The sequence below is a fragment of the Rana temporaria genome, chromosome 3, assembly GCF_905171775.1.
Source record: "Rana temporaria chromosome 3, aRanTem1.1, whole genome shotgun sequence".
NCBI classification, from domain to species: Eukaryota; Metazoa; Chordata; class Amphibia; order Anura; family Ranidae; genus Rana; species Rana temporaria.
The window spans coordinates 40,383,040-40,398,976 of record NC_053491.1 but is presented as its reverse complement, the minus strand read 5'-3'; the positions used below and the strand labels follow the sequence as shown (position 1 = coordinate 40,398,976).

General features: G+C 45.7%; 1 protein-coding gene across 1 annotated transcript in view; it reads left to right on the top strand.

Annotated features, from left to right (window-relative positions):
• Positions 1-9,587, top strand: part of LOC120931207 (gonadotropin-releasing hormone II receptor-like) — a 50,044-nt gene extending 40,457 nt beyond the window's left edge. The window contains exon 3 of the mRNA XM_040342419.1: positions 8,578-9,587. Coding sequence (XP_040198353.1) covers positions 8,578-9,053 — 476 coding nt within the window. The 3' untranslated portion in view covers positions 9,054-9,587. The remainder of the gene's footprint in view (positions 1-8,577) is intronic.
• Positions 9,588-15,937: the final 6,350 nt, after the last annotated feature.

Sequence of the window (15,937 nt, the reverse complement as noted above, 5' to 3'; positions counted from 1 at the left end):
CATGCAAATGATGGTTTGAGAGCCAGACAAGTACGTTGAACGAACTGTGCATGCGTCGTGTGCGCATCCCCGTGCCCATGCTCATTACCACGTCGGTACAACTACCTAAGATACGCTGGGTTCACTTCCTGCGCCAAGAACGTAAGCTACGCCCCTCCAGACACACGTCCAGCGTAAACTACGTAAAAACCGCCGGCTTCTGTTCCCTGACCTTTACATGTCTGCTGCTGAGTTACACCTCCTTTATGGGGCTTAACTTTACGCCGGACGTACAACTTACGCACACCTCTCGTAGCCTGCGTCGGGCGGGCGCAGGTTCGTGAATCGCCGTATTTTCCTCATTTGCATATTTGAATGGCTAATCAATGGCAGCGCCACCATGCGGCTATCGTAAATGTGCGCCCACCCTACGCCGGCATAGGCAAGTTACGTTGGCGGGATTAAGCTTGTTTTTAGGCGTATCATAGTGTGTTGGACAGCGCAAAGATACGATGGCGCATATTTGCACTTACGCGGCGTATCTGGATATAAGTCGGCGCAAGTGCTTTGTGAATCCGGGCCATAGAATGGAAAGTGAACACTTACTATGCCAAGTAAACAGTCTCTATTCCTTCAACCCCCATGAAAACTACACTTACATTGTACAGTAAGTATTATACAAATATGCTCCTGAAAAACGTATTAAACAGAAGGGAATTTATATTAACCTCCCTGGTGGTATGATTCTTTCTGATTTTTGGTGCTGAAAGTGGTACCATTATTTTGCATGGAAATTTGGCGTTTTGTATTGTAGGCCTGTAATTCTTAGGAATAACTCACTTAAATCTGTCCAAACAAGAGTCTAGTAGACATCCCGGGTATGATAAAGTTTGAAACACAAAATCATAAATTATAATATAATAAATAACTATAAATAATCATAACAAATAATAATGTAATTATAATAAAAATTTGCTCAGTTGCAGAATTGTCGCTGTCATTACTTTTATTTGTTTATGACGAATTTCCCCACAAATCGCTATCGCTCAATTCTGCAAGTGATTCTAATTTATTATCGCTGTTTTCTAGCTGGTCTAAAACCACTTTTGACGTAAACGGACACTTTTTGGTTGCTATGGACAATCTCCAGTTTCCAGGCAGAAAGAACAGTTTTTATTATATAAAACTGCATGCAGGACACTGGACAGACCACTAGGGACAAAAGGGGTGTGTAATTATTTGATACAGTATTGTAATCTGTAAGATTACAGTATACTGTATCTATACTGTGTTTTTCATTTTCTAAATTTGCCGCCGAACTCCGCCCCCGTGCGTCGTGCCGCTCGCAGGGAACGGAGCTCGGCACTCGGCAGTCACCAGTGTGTGAATCGAGCGAGAAAACAGCTCGCCCACACAGCGGGGACACATCGCAGGATCCAAGGACAAGGTCAATTTCACTGTATCCTGCAATGCGATGCCGAGTCTGGCTCATGGTTACCGCTTTTGGTATGAAAAATTCACCCCATTCCCGACTCAGAATTACCGCCAGGGAGTTTAATTACATTGCAGTGCATCTACAAAAATGAACATGTAATCATGAGGAATGATGACGATTGTTAATGCTGAATGTCACATATGATCTCAATTGCAGAGTTACATTGGTCCAGCTTGGACTAATCTCACATCCAATTTCCCAGGACTAGTAGTCAGATGCAGTAGTGCCTTGGATCTCACACTGCAGATAGACAGCTATGAGGCTTTAGGAACAGCCTGGTGTCTGGATATCCACACATACCTGGAAGTGCGCTGCTATTTTCAGGTGCAATTCAAGACAAAAGGTAGTTCTTCGGGGTGCAACTTAGGCACAATTAAACTCATAGATGCCTTGTTGACAGAAAATCTTAATTTTTGGAGTGCAGGTCTACCTTAATCACTTCAATACAGGGCACTGTCACCCCCTTCTTGCCCAGGCCAATTTTCAGCTTTCAGTGCTGTCTCACTTTGACTGACAATTGTGCGGTTATGCAACGTTGTACCCAGGGCTTTAGGTGCTGGAACCCAACCACGATCCCCCCAAAAACAAACTGCCCCCACACACACCCTCCAAATCACATCAAATAGACAGTGTGGTTAGGTTTCACAAACAGTAGGCTTAAAATGGCATTAAATACCAGGGCCCAGATTCTCGTAGATGGGCGTAAAACTCCGCGGGCGTAACGTATCTCATTTACGTTACGCCGCCGCAAGTTTTACAGGCAAGTGCTTTATTCACAAAGAACTTGCCTGTAAAGTTGCGGCGGCATAGCGTAAATCACCCGGCGCAAGCCCGCCTAATTCAAATTAGCCGGGTAGGGGGCATGGAGCATTTAAATTAAGCGCGTTCCTGCGCCGGACGTACTGCGCATGCGCCGTCCGAAAAATATCCCAGGGTGCATTGCTCCAAATGACGTCGCAAGGACGTCATTGGTTTCGACGTGAGCGTAAATGGCGTCCAGCCCCATTCACAGATGACTTACGCAAACAACATAGATTTACAAATTTCAACGCGGGAACGACTGCCATACTTAACATTGATTGCGCCTCATATACCCAGGGGCAACTTTACGCCAGGACAAGCCTAACGTAAACGTTGTAACTTTACTGCGTCGGCCGCGCGTACGTTCGGGAATTCGCGTATCTAGCTAATTTGCATACTCGACTGGAAAAACGACGGAGGCGACACCTAGCGACCGAAAAAAAAATTGCATTTAAGATCCGACGGCGTAAGAGCCTTACGCCTGTCGGATCTAATGGATATCTATGCATAACTGATTCTAAGAATCAGTCGCATAGATACGACGGCCCAGATTAGGACTTACGACGGCGTACATGGCGCTGCGTCGTCGTAAGCCCTTTGAGAATCTGGGCCCAGGAGTGCAGAGCTGTGATTGTGGTGAGCAGGCACCAAAGGGTCTGAGCCAAAGGTTCCATCAAGTTCCACCTGAAAAAAAGCTCTGGTTGTACCCATATAAAATTTGTATCTTTTTTTCCCCCACAAATAGAGCTTTCTTTTGGTGGCATTTAATCACTGCTGGGTTTTTTATTGTTTGCTGAACAAACCGAAAATTTGGAAAAAAAAAATTATAAAAATGTTCTTTGTTTCTTATAAAATGTTGTAAGTAAATATGTTTACTCCTTCACTGATGGGCACTGATGAGGCTGCACTTATGGGCACCTATGATGAGGCACTAATATGCAGCATTAATAGGTGGCACTGATATGCAGCCCTGATGGGCACTGTTAGGCAGCACTGATGGGCACTGTTAGGTGGCACTGATGGGCATTAATAGGCGGGACTGATAGGTGGCACTGGTGGGCACTGATAGATGGCAATGATAGGCAGCACTGATGAGGAGGCACGACAGGCATTACTGATGGTCTCTGATTGGCATCCCTGATGGGCACTGACTGGCATCCCTGGTGAGTACTGATTGGCATCCCTGGTGGGCACTGATTGGCACTATAGGTGGGCAATTGCAGGAATCCTTGATGGGTCTGCACTGATAATCAATGCGCTAATTTTCAGCGCAGACCCCCCCCTATCAGGAGAGTCGCTGATTGGCACACCTTTTCTCACACCTTGTCAGCGCGAATAGAGGAAAATCTGATAACCTTCACATCCTGGTTATGCTGTGATCAGGACCTCATAGTCTCTTTATCGAGATCAAAGATGTTGTGTGTCAAAGCGACACACCACACTACCAATCACTACCGATCACCTCGCTGCGTTAGGGTGACCACATTTCCAAACTACCATTCAGGGACACCCTCCTTCCCAAAAATCAGCTTGTGCTGTAACGAATCACAGCACAGTGATTGGACACAAGAGGCAGGATTTATGATTTCTCCAATCACAACAGAGGGATTGTGCTCCTCCAGGCATTCCCGGCCAGGACAAGTACTGTCATTTAGTAAAGCAGTGATGTGGCGGCCCTTTTTGGGGCCATCAATTTGGTCTGGGGAGGTGGCTGTGTCAGTTTCATTCCAGGACACTGTATTGTCCCGGAATGAAGGTGCCCGGGACAGACCTGCAAAATGCGGGACTGTCCCGGGCAATCCGGGACACGTGGTCACCCTACGCTGCATGCCCTCGAGGGTGTGCGCAAAAGGCTTATCCTGCTGGAGGTCATATAATGCCCAGTCAGGATAATGAAACCACTGCCCGTCCCTCAATTTGCTATAGGCCAGGCGGGATGTGGTTAAAAAAAAATCTTTTTGAGGAAACAGTAAAAATCTGAGACCACTCAATTAAAATATTAGACATAGCCATAGTGGTCTCCAAACTGCAGCCCTTTGCTAGCCTTTACCTGGTGCTTGAGGTGCTATTCCACCCACTGGCACCAACTATGGGGCATAATTCCATCCACTGATACCAGCAATGGCTCACTACTTGTCCCCCTACCAAAGATGGGGCATTGTTTACTCCCACTGATACCAGGACAATTTATATTCCCAAAGTCTGAAGGACAGTAAATCAGTCTTTTGTTTAGAAAGTCTGGAAGATTGGAGGCTCATCTTCCAGCCACCCCCACCCTTGTTCATATCCCTTGCAAATGCCACATTTATTTCCCTGGATTCATGGGGCCAGATTCTTGTAGATCGCCGCATGTTTGCGGCGGCGTAACGTATCTCGTTTACGTTACGCCACCGCAAGTTTTACGGGCAAGTGCTTGATTCATAAAGCACTTGCCTGTAAAGTTGCGGCGGCGTAGCGTAAATCCTCCGGCGCAAGCCCGCCTAATTCAAATGATCCGGGTAGGGTGCGTGGATCATTTAAATTAGGCACGTTCCCGCGCCGAACTTACTGCGCATGCGCCGTCCCAAAAATTTTCTGACGTGCATTGCGCTAAATGACGTCGCAAGGACGTCATTGGTTTCAACGTTAACGTAAATGGCATCCAGCGCCATTCACGGACAACTTACACAAACAACGTAAATTTGAAAATTTCGACGCGGGAACGACGACCATACTTAACATTGACTGCGCCTCATATACCCAGGGGCAACTTTACGCGTCGCAAATCTTACGTAAACGTCGTAACTTCACTGTGTCGGTCGGGCGTACGTTCGGGAATTCACGTATTTTACTAATTTGCATACTCGATCGGGAAAACGACGTCGGCGACACCTAGCGGCGAAAAAAAATTGCATTTAAGATCCGACAGCGTAAGAGCCTTACGCCTGTCGGATCTAATGGTTATCTATGCGTAACTGATTCTATGAATCAGGCGCATAGATACGACGGGCGGACTCAGAGATACAACGGCGTATCTCTTTTGAGAATCTGGCCGAAAGAGAGCAAATTTGTACTATTTTGTTTACATTTCAGTCAAATTTAGGCCACTGGGAATGTGTATAGAAAACTGTTCATTATTTTTTGCATTGTTACCTCGACAATATAGTAGGCAACGTTGCAGGTGCCTTTGTAACAACAATAGAGTAAACTTATAACAAAAATACAATTGAATGTATATACAGTGGAACCTCGGATTGCGAGTAACGCGGTTAACAAGCGTTTTGCAATACGAGCACTGTATTTAAAAAAATACTGGGGCAGATCCACATACCTTTACACCTGCGCCGCGTATCAGAGATACGCTACGCCGCCGTAACCTTTCCGGCTTTGGTTCGAATCCTGAAAGCTTGCGCGCCGAAAGTTACGGCGGTGTAGTGTATCTCTCGGCGCGTAATTCAAATCGGCGGGTAGGGGGCGTGATTCATTTAAATGAAGCGCGCCCCCGCGCCGAATGAACTGCGCATGCATCGTTCCAAAATTTCCCGCCGTGCTTTGCGCGAAATGACGTCGCAACGACGTCATTTTTTGAACTTAGACGTGACTTACGTCCATCCCTATTCACGGACGACTTACACAAAAAAAAATATTCAAATTTCGACGCGGGAACGACGGCCATACTTTAACATGGCAAGTCTATCTATACGCCGCAAAATAGCAGCTTTAACTATACGCCGGAAAAAGTCGACTAGAGACGACGTAAGAGAATGCGACGGCTGCGCGTACGTTCGTGGATCGTCAGAAAAAGCTCATTTCCATACCTGACGCGGAAAACTACGCAAACTCCACACAGCGGACGCCAAAGTATTGCATCTGCGATCCGAAGGCGTACGAAGCCGTACGCCTGTCGGATCGAACCCAGATGCCATCGTATCTTGGTTTGAGGATTCAAACTAAAGATACGACGCGGGAAATTTTAAAGTACGCCAGCGTATCAGTAGATATGCCGGCGTACTTGCTCTGTGGATCTGCCCCACTAACTCGGTTTGCGAGTGTTGTCTTGCAACACGAGCAGGATTCAAGCCAAAGTGATGTGCAGTACCACGTTTGGCCTGAGGTGGGGGGGGGGGGCATCGGAGCCAAGCATAGACGAATGGCGCCGATCGGCAGCATTCGGACCATTTTAGAAATGCTCGGAAAGACTCAGTTCCAGAGCCTTTCCGAGGTTTGCCGAGGTCAGCCGAGCTGTCCTCGGGCCTTTCCTAGGCTTTTCTGCGCCCCACCTCTGGCCACATGCAGTATTGCATGCCATTGAAGTCAATGCGGAACAAATTATTTTTGTTTCTATTGACTTCAATGGGGAAACTCGCTTTGATATGCGAGTACTTTGGATTACACATTCTCCTGGAATGTATTATGCTCTTAACCACTTCCCGACGGCCGTACGACTATATACGGCCGCAGGGTGGTTCTACTTCTCTGGGGCGCCGTCATTTGACGTCCGCCCCTTTCTGCGTTCCCCGCGCGCGCTCCCGAGCGCGCAGCGGGGAACTTCTGTGCTGGCCGTGTCCCTTGGACACAGCCAATCACAGATCGCCGTGAACGGCCAATCGGAGTGGCCGTATGCTAGGCGATCTGTGCGGCCAATGAGAGATGATCTCATATGTTTACATATGAGATCATTTCTCATTGCCGGCTCTCACAGACAGCGGTGCTGTCAGGGGAGAGAGGAGACCGATCTGTGTCTCTTGTACATAGAGACACAGATCAGTCACCCCCCCCTCCACCTACAGTTAGAACACTTCATAGGAAACATATTTAACCCCTTCCTCACCCCCTAGTGTTAACCCCTTCCCTGCCAGTCACATTTATTCAGTAATTAGTGCATATTTATAGCACTGATCGCAGTATAAATGTGAATGGTGCCAAAAATGTGTCAAAAGTGTCCGATGTGTCCGCCATAATGTCGCAGTCGCAATAAAAATCGCAGATCGCCGCCATTACTAGTAAAAAAAAATTAATAAAAAATAATAATTCTGTCCCTTTTTTTGTAGGCGCTATATCTTTTGCGCAAACCAGTCGCTTATTGCGATTTTTTTTTTTTTTTTTTACTAAAAATATGTAGAATACGTATCGGCCTAGACTGAGGATAAAAATTTTTTTTTTTTACTTGTTGCTATAATAAATAGCTCAATTTTTAAAAAAAAAATAAAAATTTTATCCTCAGTCTAGGCCGATACGTATTCTACATATTTTTAGCAAAAAAAAAAAAAAAATTGCAATAAGCGACTGGTTTGTGCAAACGTTATAGCGCCTACAAAATAAGGGACAGAATTATTATTTTTTATTATTTTTTTACTAAAAATATGTAGAATACGTATCGGCCTAGACTGAGGATAAAAATTAAAAAAAAAAAAAAAAAAATAGCTATTTATTATAGCAACAAGTAAAAAAAAATTTTTTTTTTTTTTCAAAATTGTCGCTCTATTTTTGTTTATAGCGCAAAAAATAAAAACCGCTGAGGTGATCAAATACCACCAAAAGAAAGCTGTATTTGTGGGAAAAAAAGGACGTCAATTTTGTTTGGGAGCCACGTCGCACGACCATGCAATTGTCAGTTAAAGCGACGCAGTGCCGAATCGCAAAAAGTCCTCTGGGCAGGAGGGGGGTTTAAGTGCCCAGTAAGGAAGTGGTTAATCCGAGGTTCTACTGTATTGCCTTTTCATTTCCCAGATTATTGCTTATGAGTAAGGCCCCGTACACACGAGAGGATCGATCCGCTGAAATTGATCCGCGGATCGGTTTCAGCGGATAGATCCGCTGGTGTGTACGATCCAGCGGATATTTATACGCGGATATATTTCGGGCCGACCGATTTCCAGCGGATAAAAAATTTCTTAGCATGCTAAGAAATCTATCCGCTGGAATCGGCTCCAGCGGATCGATCCGGTGGTCTGTACAGACTCACCGGATCGATCCGTCCAAACCCATCCGTCGCATGCGTCGTAATGATTCGACGCATGCGTGGAATTCCTTATATGACAGCGTCGCGCACGTCGCCGCGTCATCATCGCGGCGACGGCGCGACACGTCATCGCGATGGGAATTCGGCGCGGATTTCGATCGGATGGTGTGTACACTCCATCGGATCAAAATCCTGAGAGGATTTATCCGCGGAAACGGTCCGGAAGACCGTATCCGCGGATAAATCCTATCGTGTGTACTAGGCATAAGAATGTTTATTCTTTTTTGTGTTGGTGTCAGGAATGTGTAAAATTGGGGTAAACAATTCAATTTAGATTTTAAGATTCTTTTCTTCATTCTAGTTTCCTCCAAGGAAGTTTACTTGCGATGCTCCAAAAACAACATTCCAAAGGCACGCATGAGGACTCTAAAGATGAGCGTTGTCATAGTCAGCTCCTTCATCATCTGCTGGACGCCTTACTTTCTCCTGGGCTTGTGGTACTGGTTCTTCCCAGAGATAATGGAGGAGAAGGTATCCCAGTCCACCACACACATCCTTTTCATCTTTGGTCTAGTTAATGCATGCCTGGACCCCATAACTTATGGACTTTTCACCATACACTTTCGGAAAAGTCTTCAGCGATATTGCGGAGGCAGAAGGACATCAGACGCCGACACAAGCTCCTCGGTCACAGGGTCCTTTCGCTGTTCAATGTCTTCATTTCGTGCCAAAAAGATGATTGTCTTGAACCAGGAACTACAAGTGTTACAATCTTGCAATGGTAATTTCACCAACCCAGAATTCAGGTTGAATGGCCTTGGCACTAGCTGCCTCTAAGCTTTACAGAAGTCAATTAGAGAAGTGTATAATAGGAGGACGCTCTATGAAACATTAATTATAACATGCCCTACAGCGAGCTCGCAGCGTAGTGTTTCCTACAGACCTTCTGTTCTCACAGTTGATGCAAACTACTTGCAAGAATCGAATGAACGTTAATACATCAGCACAGCAAAATAAATTTCATATTGTTTCAATGACGTTGCCAAATGGATTGTGTACTTGGAAATGTTATTTTGAACTCCAGATGGAGCCATTAGTTTCCATGAACATTCGTCTTAAGACGCGTATGCTTGGGATTGGTGGTGGTTATCTTCTCCCTAATCTCTTCTCTCTAATTTCTACCTCCTACATTCTAGTTAATATCGTTTGGAAGTAAATTCAGGTCTAAGTTGAAAAATGTATCATCTGTACTGTATTGTGTATGGCACAGAACTTTATCTGTAAGCTTTTTCTCTTTGTCTATGTATAAACTGGCAAGGCAATTTTTTTTTACAACTATTGCATGTGAATATTGAAAATTATTTATTACAGCTATTTATATAGTGTCAACAATTTAAATAGCACTGTACATTCACATCAGTACATAACCACAAGGGGGCATATTCTTAAATATCTGAGGCGGCGGAACGTATGTCCTTTACGCTGCCGCAAGTTTAAGTGGCAAGTGGCTGATTCCCAAACCACTTACCTGTAAACTTGCGGCGGCGTCGCGTAAAGTCCACCTGCGCAAGCCCTCCTAATTCAAATGATCCTGGTAGGGGGCGTGGATCATTTAAATTAGGCGCGCTCCCGCGCCGATCGTAATTCGCATGCTCCGTCGGGTAAATTACCCGACGTGCATTGTGCTAAATGACGTCTCACGGACGTCATTTGTTTTGACTGTAACGTAAATGGCGTCCAGCGCCATTCACGGACGACTTACGCAAACGACGGCGCAGGCCGTCGTATCTTAGGCATGTTTAAGTGTATCTCAGTTTGAGAATACACTTAAACATAGGATCGGACTTACGTCTGCGTATCTGCTGATACGCAGGCGTAAAGTATTTGAGAATATGGCCCATGGATCTTACAATCTAATGCCGTGTACATGGCATGAAAAAAACATTGGGCCGGATTCAAAGAGATTTGCGCATTTATTACGGAGGCGCAGGGCAACGATTTTGCCCTGCGCCCCCGCAATTTTTTTGTGCTGCCCTCGATTCACGGAGCATAAGCTCCGTAAATTGCGCGGACGCGCCGTCAAAATGCCCGGCGCAAGAGCACGCAATTTAAATGATCCCGTAGGGGGCGGGAATCATTTAAATTAGGCGCGTTCCCGCGCCGAGCGTAGAGCGCATGCTCCGTCGGGAAAGTTTCCTGACGTGCATTGCGGCAAATGACGTCGCAAGGACGTCATTTGCTTCATAGTGAACGTGAATGATGTCCAGCGCCATTCACGATTCACTTACGCAAACTACGTAAGATTCAAATTTCGCGACGCGGGTACGACGGGTATACGTAACATGGGCTGCCCCTGCTAATAGCAGGAGCAGTCTTGCGCGAAAACCACCGTACGTAAACTACGTAAATTGCGTACGCAGGGCTCGCGCAACGTTGTGAATCGTTTGCATACTACTGCATACTACTGTATACACTGAGCACAACGGGAACGCCACCTAGCGGCCATCGCTAGAATGCAGCCTAAGATATGCGGGCATAAGAGCTTTATGCCGCGCAGATCTTAGGCTGCAGTCGGCGTAACGAGGTTCCTGAATCAGGAGCATTCGTTACGCCGGGGCAAGTAAGCAATTGCGCTGTGTAACCTATGGTTACACAGGCGCAATTGCTTCTTGAATCCACCCCATTGTTTTTGGAAAACGTCATTTAAAATGATCGTGTGTGGGCTACACATCATTTTTCGGCTTCTGAAAAACGACAAAAAAAAAATTCGAACATGCTTCATTTTTTAACGTTGTTTTAAACAATGTAGTTTTTCGGGTTGTAAAAAATAATCGTGTGTGGGCTAAAACGACGTTTTAAACCCGCGCATGCTCAGAAGCAAGTTATGAGACGGAAGCGCTCGTTCTGGTAAAACTACCGTTCATAATGGAGTAAGCACATTCATCACGCTGTAACAGACAGAAAGGCGCGAATCGTCTTTTACTAACAAGGAATCAGCTAAAGCAGCCCAAAGGCGAATAGAACTTCCCCTTTAGAGTGCCGTCGTACGTGTTGCACGTCACCGCGCTTTGTTCATAATTTTTTTTTAAACGATGGTGTGTGAGCAACGTCGTTTTTAATGATGAAGTTGGAAAAACTTCATTTTTTGGACATGCTGAAAAACTACGTTTTTTTTCATGCCGAAAAATGATCGTGTGTACGCGGCATTAGATCCCTTATCTTACATACTAGGGTCAATTTAAAAAAAGATAAAGGGTAGTTTAGCTCCAGTGGCAAAGTAGAGTGATTGGGAACATCCCTTATGAAACGTCAGAAAAAACACATGGAAACCCTATGATGGGACTTTTAAATAGGCAATGACTCCACTAAATTATGTATGCACATGGTAAATTATAAAGAAAAATAAATTTATTGCAAAACCTAAAAAAACATCAATACATGAAGGTCTTTTTTCAAAGAGACTGCGGGCCAGATCCACAAAGATCTGCCTATCTTTAGGCAGGCGTAGCGTATCTCAGATACACTACGCCGCCGTAACTTAGAGCGTAGTTTCCATATCCAGAAATAATTTGCGCCGTAAGTTACGGCGGCGTAGTGTAAATGTGTCAGCGTAAGGGCGCGCAATTCAAATGACTAAGATGTGGGCGTGTTTTATGATAATTCATTTTGACCCCATGTAAATGAAGTTTCTTTGAACGGCGCATGCACCGTCCGTGGGGGTATCCCAGTGCGCATGCTCGAAATCACGTCGCAAATAGTCAATGCTTTCGACGTGAACGTAATTTACACAAAGCCCTATTCGCGAATGTTTTACGCAAATGACGTAAACGACGGAAAATTTGATGCTGTCCCGACTTCCATACTTAACATTGCGTACGCCTCATAGAGCCAGGGGTAACGTTACGTCGAAAAAAGCCTTACATAAACAATGTAAAAAAATGCGCCGGGCGGACGTACGTTCTGAGAATCGGCGTATCTAGCTAATTTGCATACTCTACATGGAAATCAACGGAAGTGCCACCTAGCAGCCAGCGTAAATATGCACCTAAGATCCGACGGCGTACTAAGACGTACGTCAGTCGGATCTAGCCCACATTCAGGCGTATCTTGTTTTGTGGATACAAAACAAAGATACGCCGGCGCATCCTAGAAGTTACGCGGCGTATCAATAGATACGCCAACGTAACTTCTTTGTGGATCTGGCCCTGCATATTCAAATGATGTCACAGGGGTATAAAACTACAATAAATCCACTTCATTATAACACTCATATATAAATATACATAGTGCGGCTCTACGCGATTCAAGGTTTTGGAAGTAAATTCTCTTCGTCAGCAGTGAGTGGTGTAGAGATTATTAATGATCTATAACTTATAAAGATACATGTAAATATAAAATATATGCATTCAAAAAATTAGGACATATAAATGTTGTCATTAGACAGACATTATACAGTTTTTAAACAAACTTGATATTCACTAACCGCATATAAAGGGGTAGGTATCTTGATGTATTACATCAAGTTTTGAAAACACAGGAGAGGGATGACCAGTTGGGCACTAGGGGGGAAGCTGTGCCAACAGTGGGGAGATTAAATCAGGATGGACCGATGCACAGGGCGTCCAAAATATATATAAGAACCAAATAGAGGGTCTACTCAACCCAAAGCCGGGAAGTCCAAGCCAATAAATATATTTTTCTTAATAATCTACGGTGTGCATACTGTGAGAGGTTAGCTCGGTAGCGGGGTCTGTGACCCCTTGGATGGGTTCACCACACACTGAATTCATACAGACTGGCAGTCGAAGACGGTTGAAAACAAAGTTTTTGGTTTATTTTTCCATCTTGCTGGAAAACAATTGCAAGCATCCAAACAGCATAAACAAAATCAAACATAAAATAACTCCTAGCCACTCTGGGCGTCTACCTTCCACACAGGAACCTATCTATGAAGTCTAACACAGTCTACTGCTGGGTAGACAGTGCTGGTCATACAGCACAAAACAATAGTCTTTTGATTTTTATCACACAGAAAAATCAATCCTCTCCTCACCTTCACAGAAGACCTTCTGGCACTGCTCTCCTACTCATACAGCCTTAGGAGTGATGCCGCCATTAGTGGAAACCCTCTGGACTTCTTATAGAGGCCTTAATTGCCTCATTCTGAACAGCTGGAGTCTTTGAACGCCCTTAGACCTTGTCTGGCTATTTTTGCAGCCAACGCCCAATAATGATTAGTGTATTGTCTAAGCATGGCAGAAATGTATGTCCCGTTTGTGACAACACCCACAGATTTACCTGACTTCCTGTCACAATACATAATTTAGTGGAGTCATTGCCTATTTAAAAGTCTCATCAGAGGGTTTCCATGTGTTTTTTCAAATTTAAAAAATAAGTAGAGCCAGGGCTTACTTTTGTACTCCTGTGACCCAGAATCAGCAGACAGCAGACTAAGGTCCACTGTCAGCTGACGTCACAGAGCCACTCAAGGCTCTGGAAGAATTATGACCATATTGTCGAGATCCACCCAGCTGCCTGATTGACAGCTGGCTCTCAGTTGAAAGCTGGAGCCAGCTGTGCCCACCCCTCTCCAGCCTGGCGCTCCAGTGAGCACTGAAAGGGCAGAGAGGAGAGCAGTGACTGTCAGCCACTGCTCTCTGCTCTGAGAACTGAGTGATCACTGGTCATTTGAAAAATAAATCTTACAGGTGTTATAATCTTCCCTTACTCTAGCCAAAAAAGAAAAATTGGTTTTGCCTATAGTTCTACTTTAAGTTTTAAAGGAGAAGTATGGGAATCCGTTTTTTCCCATAATCATACTTACCTAGGTGGATGCAGCATGGGACCGATCCTGCATCAGTTCCCAGACGCCTCTTCACTGAGAACCGAGCCATTGAACATCGCCGTCAATCAGCTGCTCTCCTACTCTGCTCCTCCACGCTCATTGGAGCGCTGAGCTGTATAGGTGTGGGGAGCAGACGTCTCAGCGGGGAGCTGAGAGGCTGAGACTGCCTTCAGTCCAGGCACCTGCCTTATCCAGACTTCCGAAGTCAGGATGACATGGTGCCTGGACTGATCTTGGTGACGTCAGCATAGAGAGGACTTCAGACTGCTCTCTGCTGAAAACGGGTCAGAGGAGTGCAAAATGAATTGCACTCCTGTGACCCTTAGGAGAAGCCAAGCCAAACGAGCCCACTTCCCGCCCGGCCTATAGCCGATTTACGTCCGGGAAGTGGTTATGAAATCCTGACAGGACGTTCCAGAACGTCCTGCAGGATTTCATGCCGCGCGCGCCCGTGGGGGCGCGCATCGCGCCGATCGGTGATGCGGGGTGTCAGTCTGACACCCTGCATCTCCGATCTCGGTAAAGAGCCTCCGGCGGAGACTCTTTACCACGTGATCAGTCGTGTCCAATCATGGCTGATCACGATGTAAACAGGAAGAGCCGTTGATGGCTCTTCCTCACTCACGTCTGACAGACGCGAGTAGAGGAGAGCCGATCGGCGGCTCTCCTGACAGGGGGGGTTTGCGCTGATTGTTTATCAGCGCAGCCCCCCCTCGGATCGCCACACTGGACCACCAGGGATGCCCACCCTGGACCACCAGGGCGGGCAAAAAAAAAAAAAAAACCTGCAAAAAAAAAAAAAAAAGTCTAAAAAAAATAAAATAAAAAAGCATTCAAAAAAAGATGCCAATCAGTGCCCACAAATGGGCACTGACTGGCAACCTGGCAAAATCAGTGCTGCCCCACAGTGTCCATCAGTGCCACCCCAGTGTCCATCAGTGCCACCCCACAGTGTCCATCAGGGCCACCCCACAGTGCCCATCCATGCCCAGTGCCCACCTATCAGTGCCCATCTGTGCCACCCATAAGTATCCATCAGTGCCACCCATAAGTGCCGCCCATGAGTGCCCATCTGTGCCGCCTATGAGTGCCCAGTGCCGCCCATGAGTGCCCATCAGTGCCGCCTATGTGTGCCCATCAGTGCCGCCTATGTGTGCCCATCAGTGCCGCCTGTGTGTGCCCATCAGTGCCACCTATGTGTGCCCATCAGTGCCGCCTATGAGTGCCCATCAGTGTCGCATACCAGCGCCGCCAATCAGTGCCACCTCATCTGTGCCCGTCAGTACTACCTCATCGATGTCCATTAGTGCCATCTCATCGGTGCCCATTAGTGCCGCCATATCAGTGCCCGTAATTGAAAGAGAAAACTTATTTACAAAAAAATTAACAGAAAAAAATAAAAACGTATTTTTTTTAAAAAAAAATTCAGTCTTTTTTTAGTTGTTGCGCAACAAAAAAAAATCGCAGAGGTGATCAAATACCACCAACAGAAAGCTCTATTTGTGGGGAAAAAAGGATGCCAATTTTGTTTGGGTACAGTGTAGCATGACCGCGCAATTGCCATTCAAAGTGCGACAGTGCTGAAAGCTGAAAATTGGCTTGGGCGGGAAGCTGCGTAAGTGCCTGGTATGGAAGTGGTTAAAGATGAATTCCAAGTATAATATATTTTTCCATAGTTACCTTGGTCCAGCTTGGACCAATGTAACTATGTATAACCCATACCTGGCCAATGCCCCTGGAAATCACTAGACACCGCTAGTCCAGTGATCTCCACTTGCTTCTGGGTCCAGTGGTAAACAGCTGTCCTGCTGTAATTCTGAATAAAGGAGGTCGGCTGCTGGGCACGGGCGTTATTCAGCAAATGCTTTGTATGTTC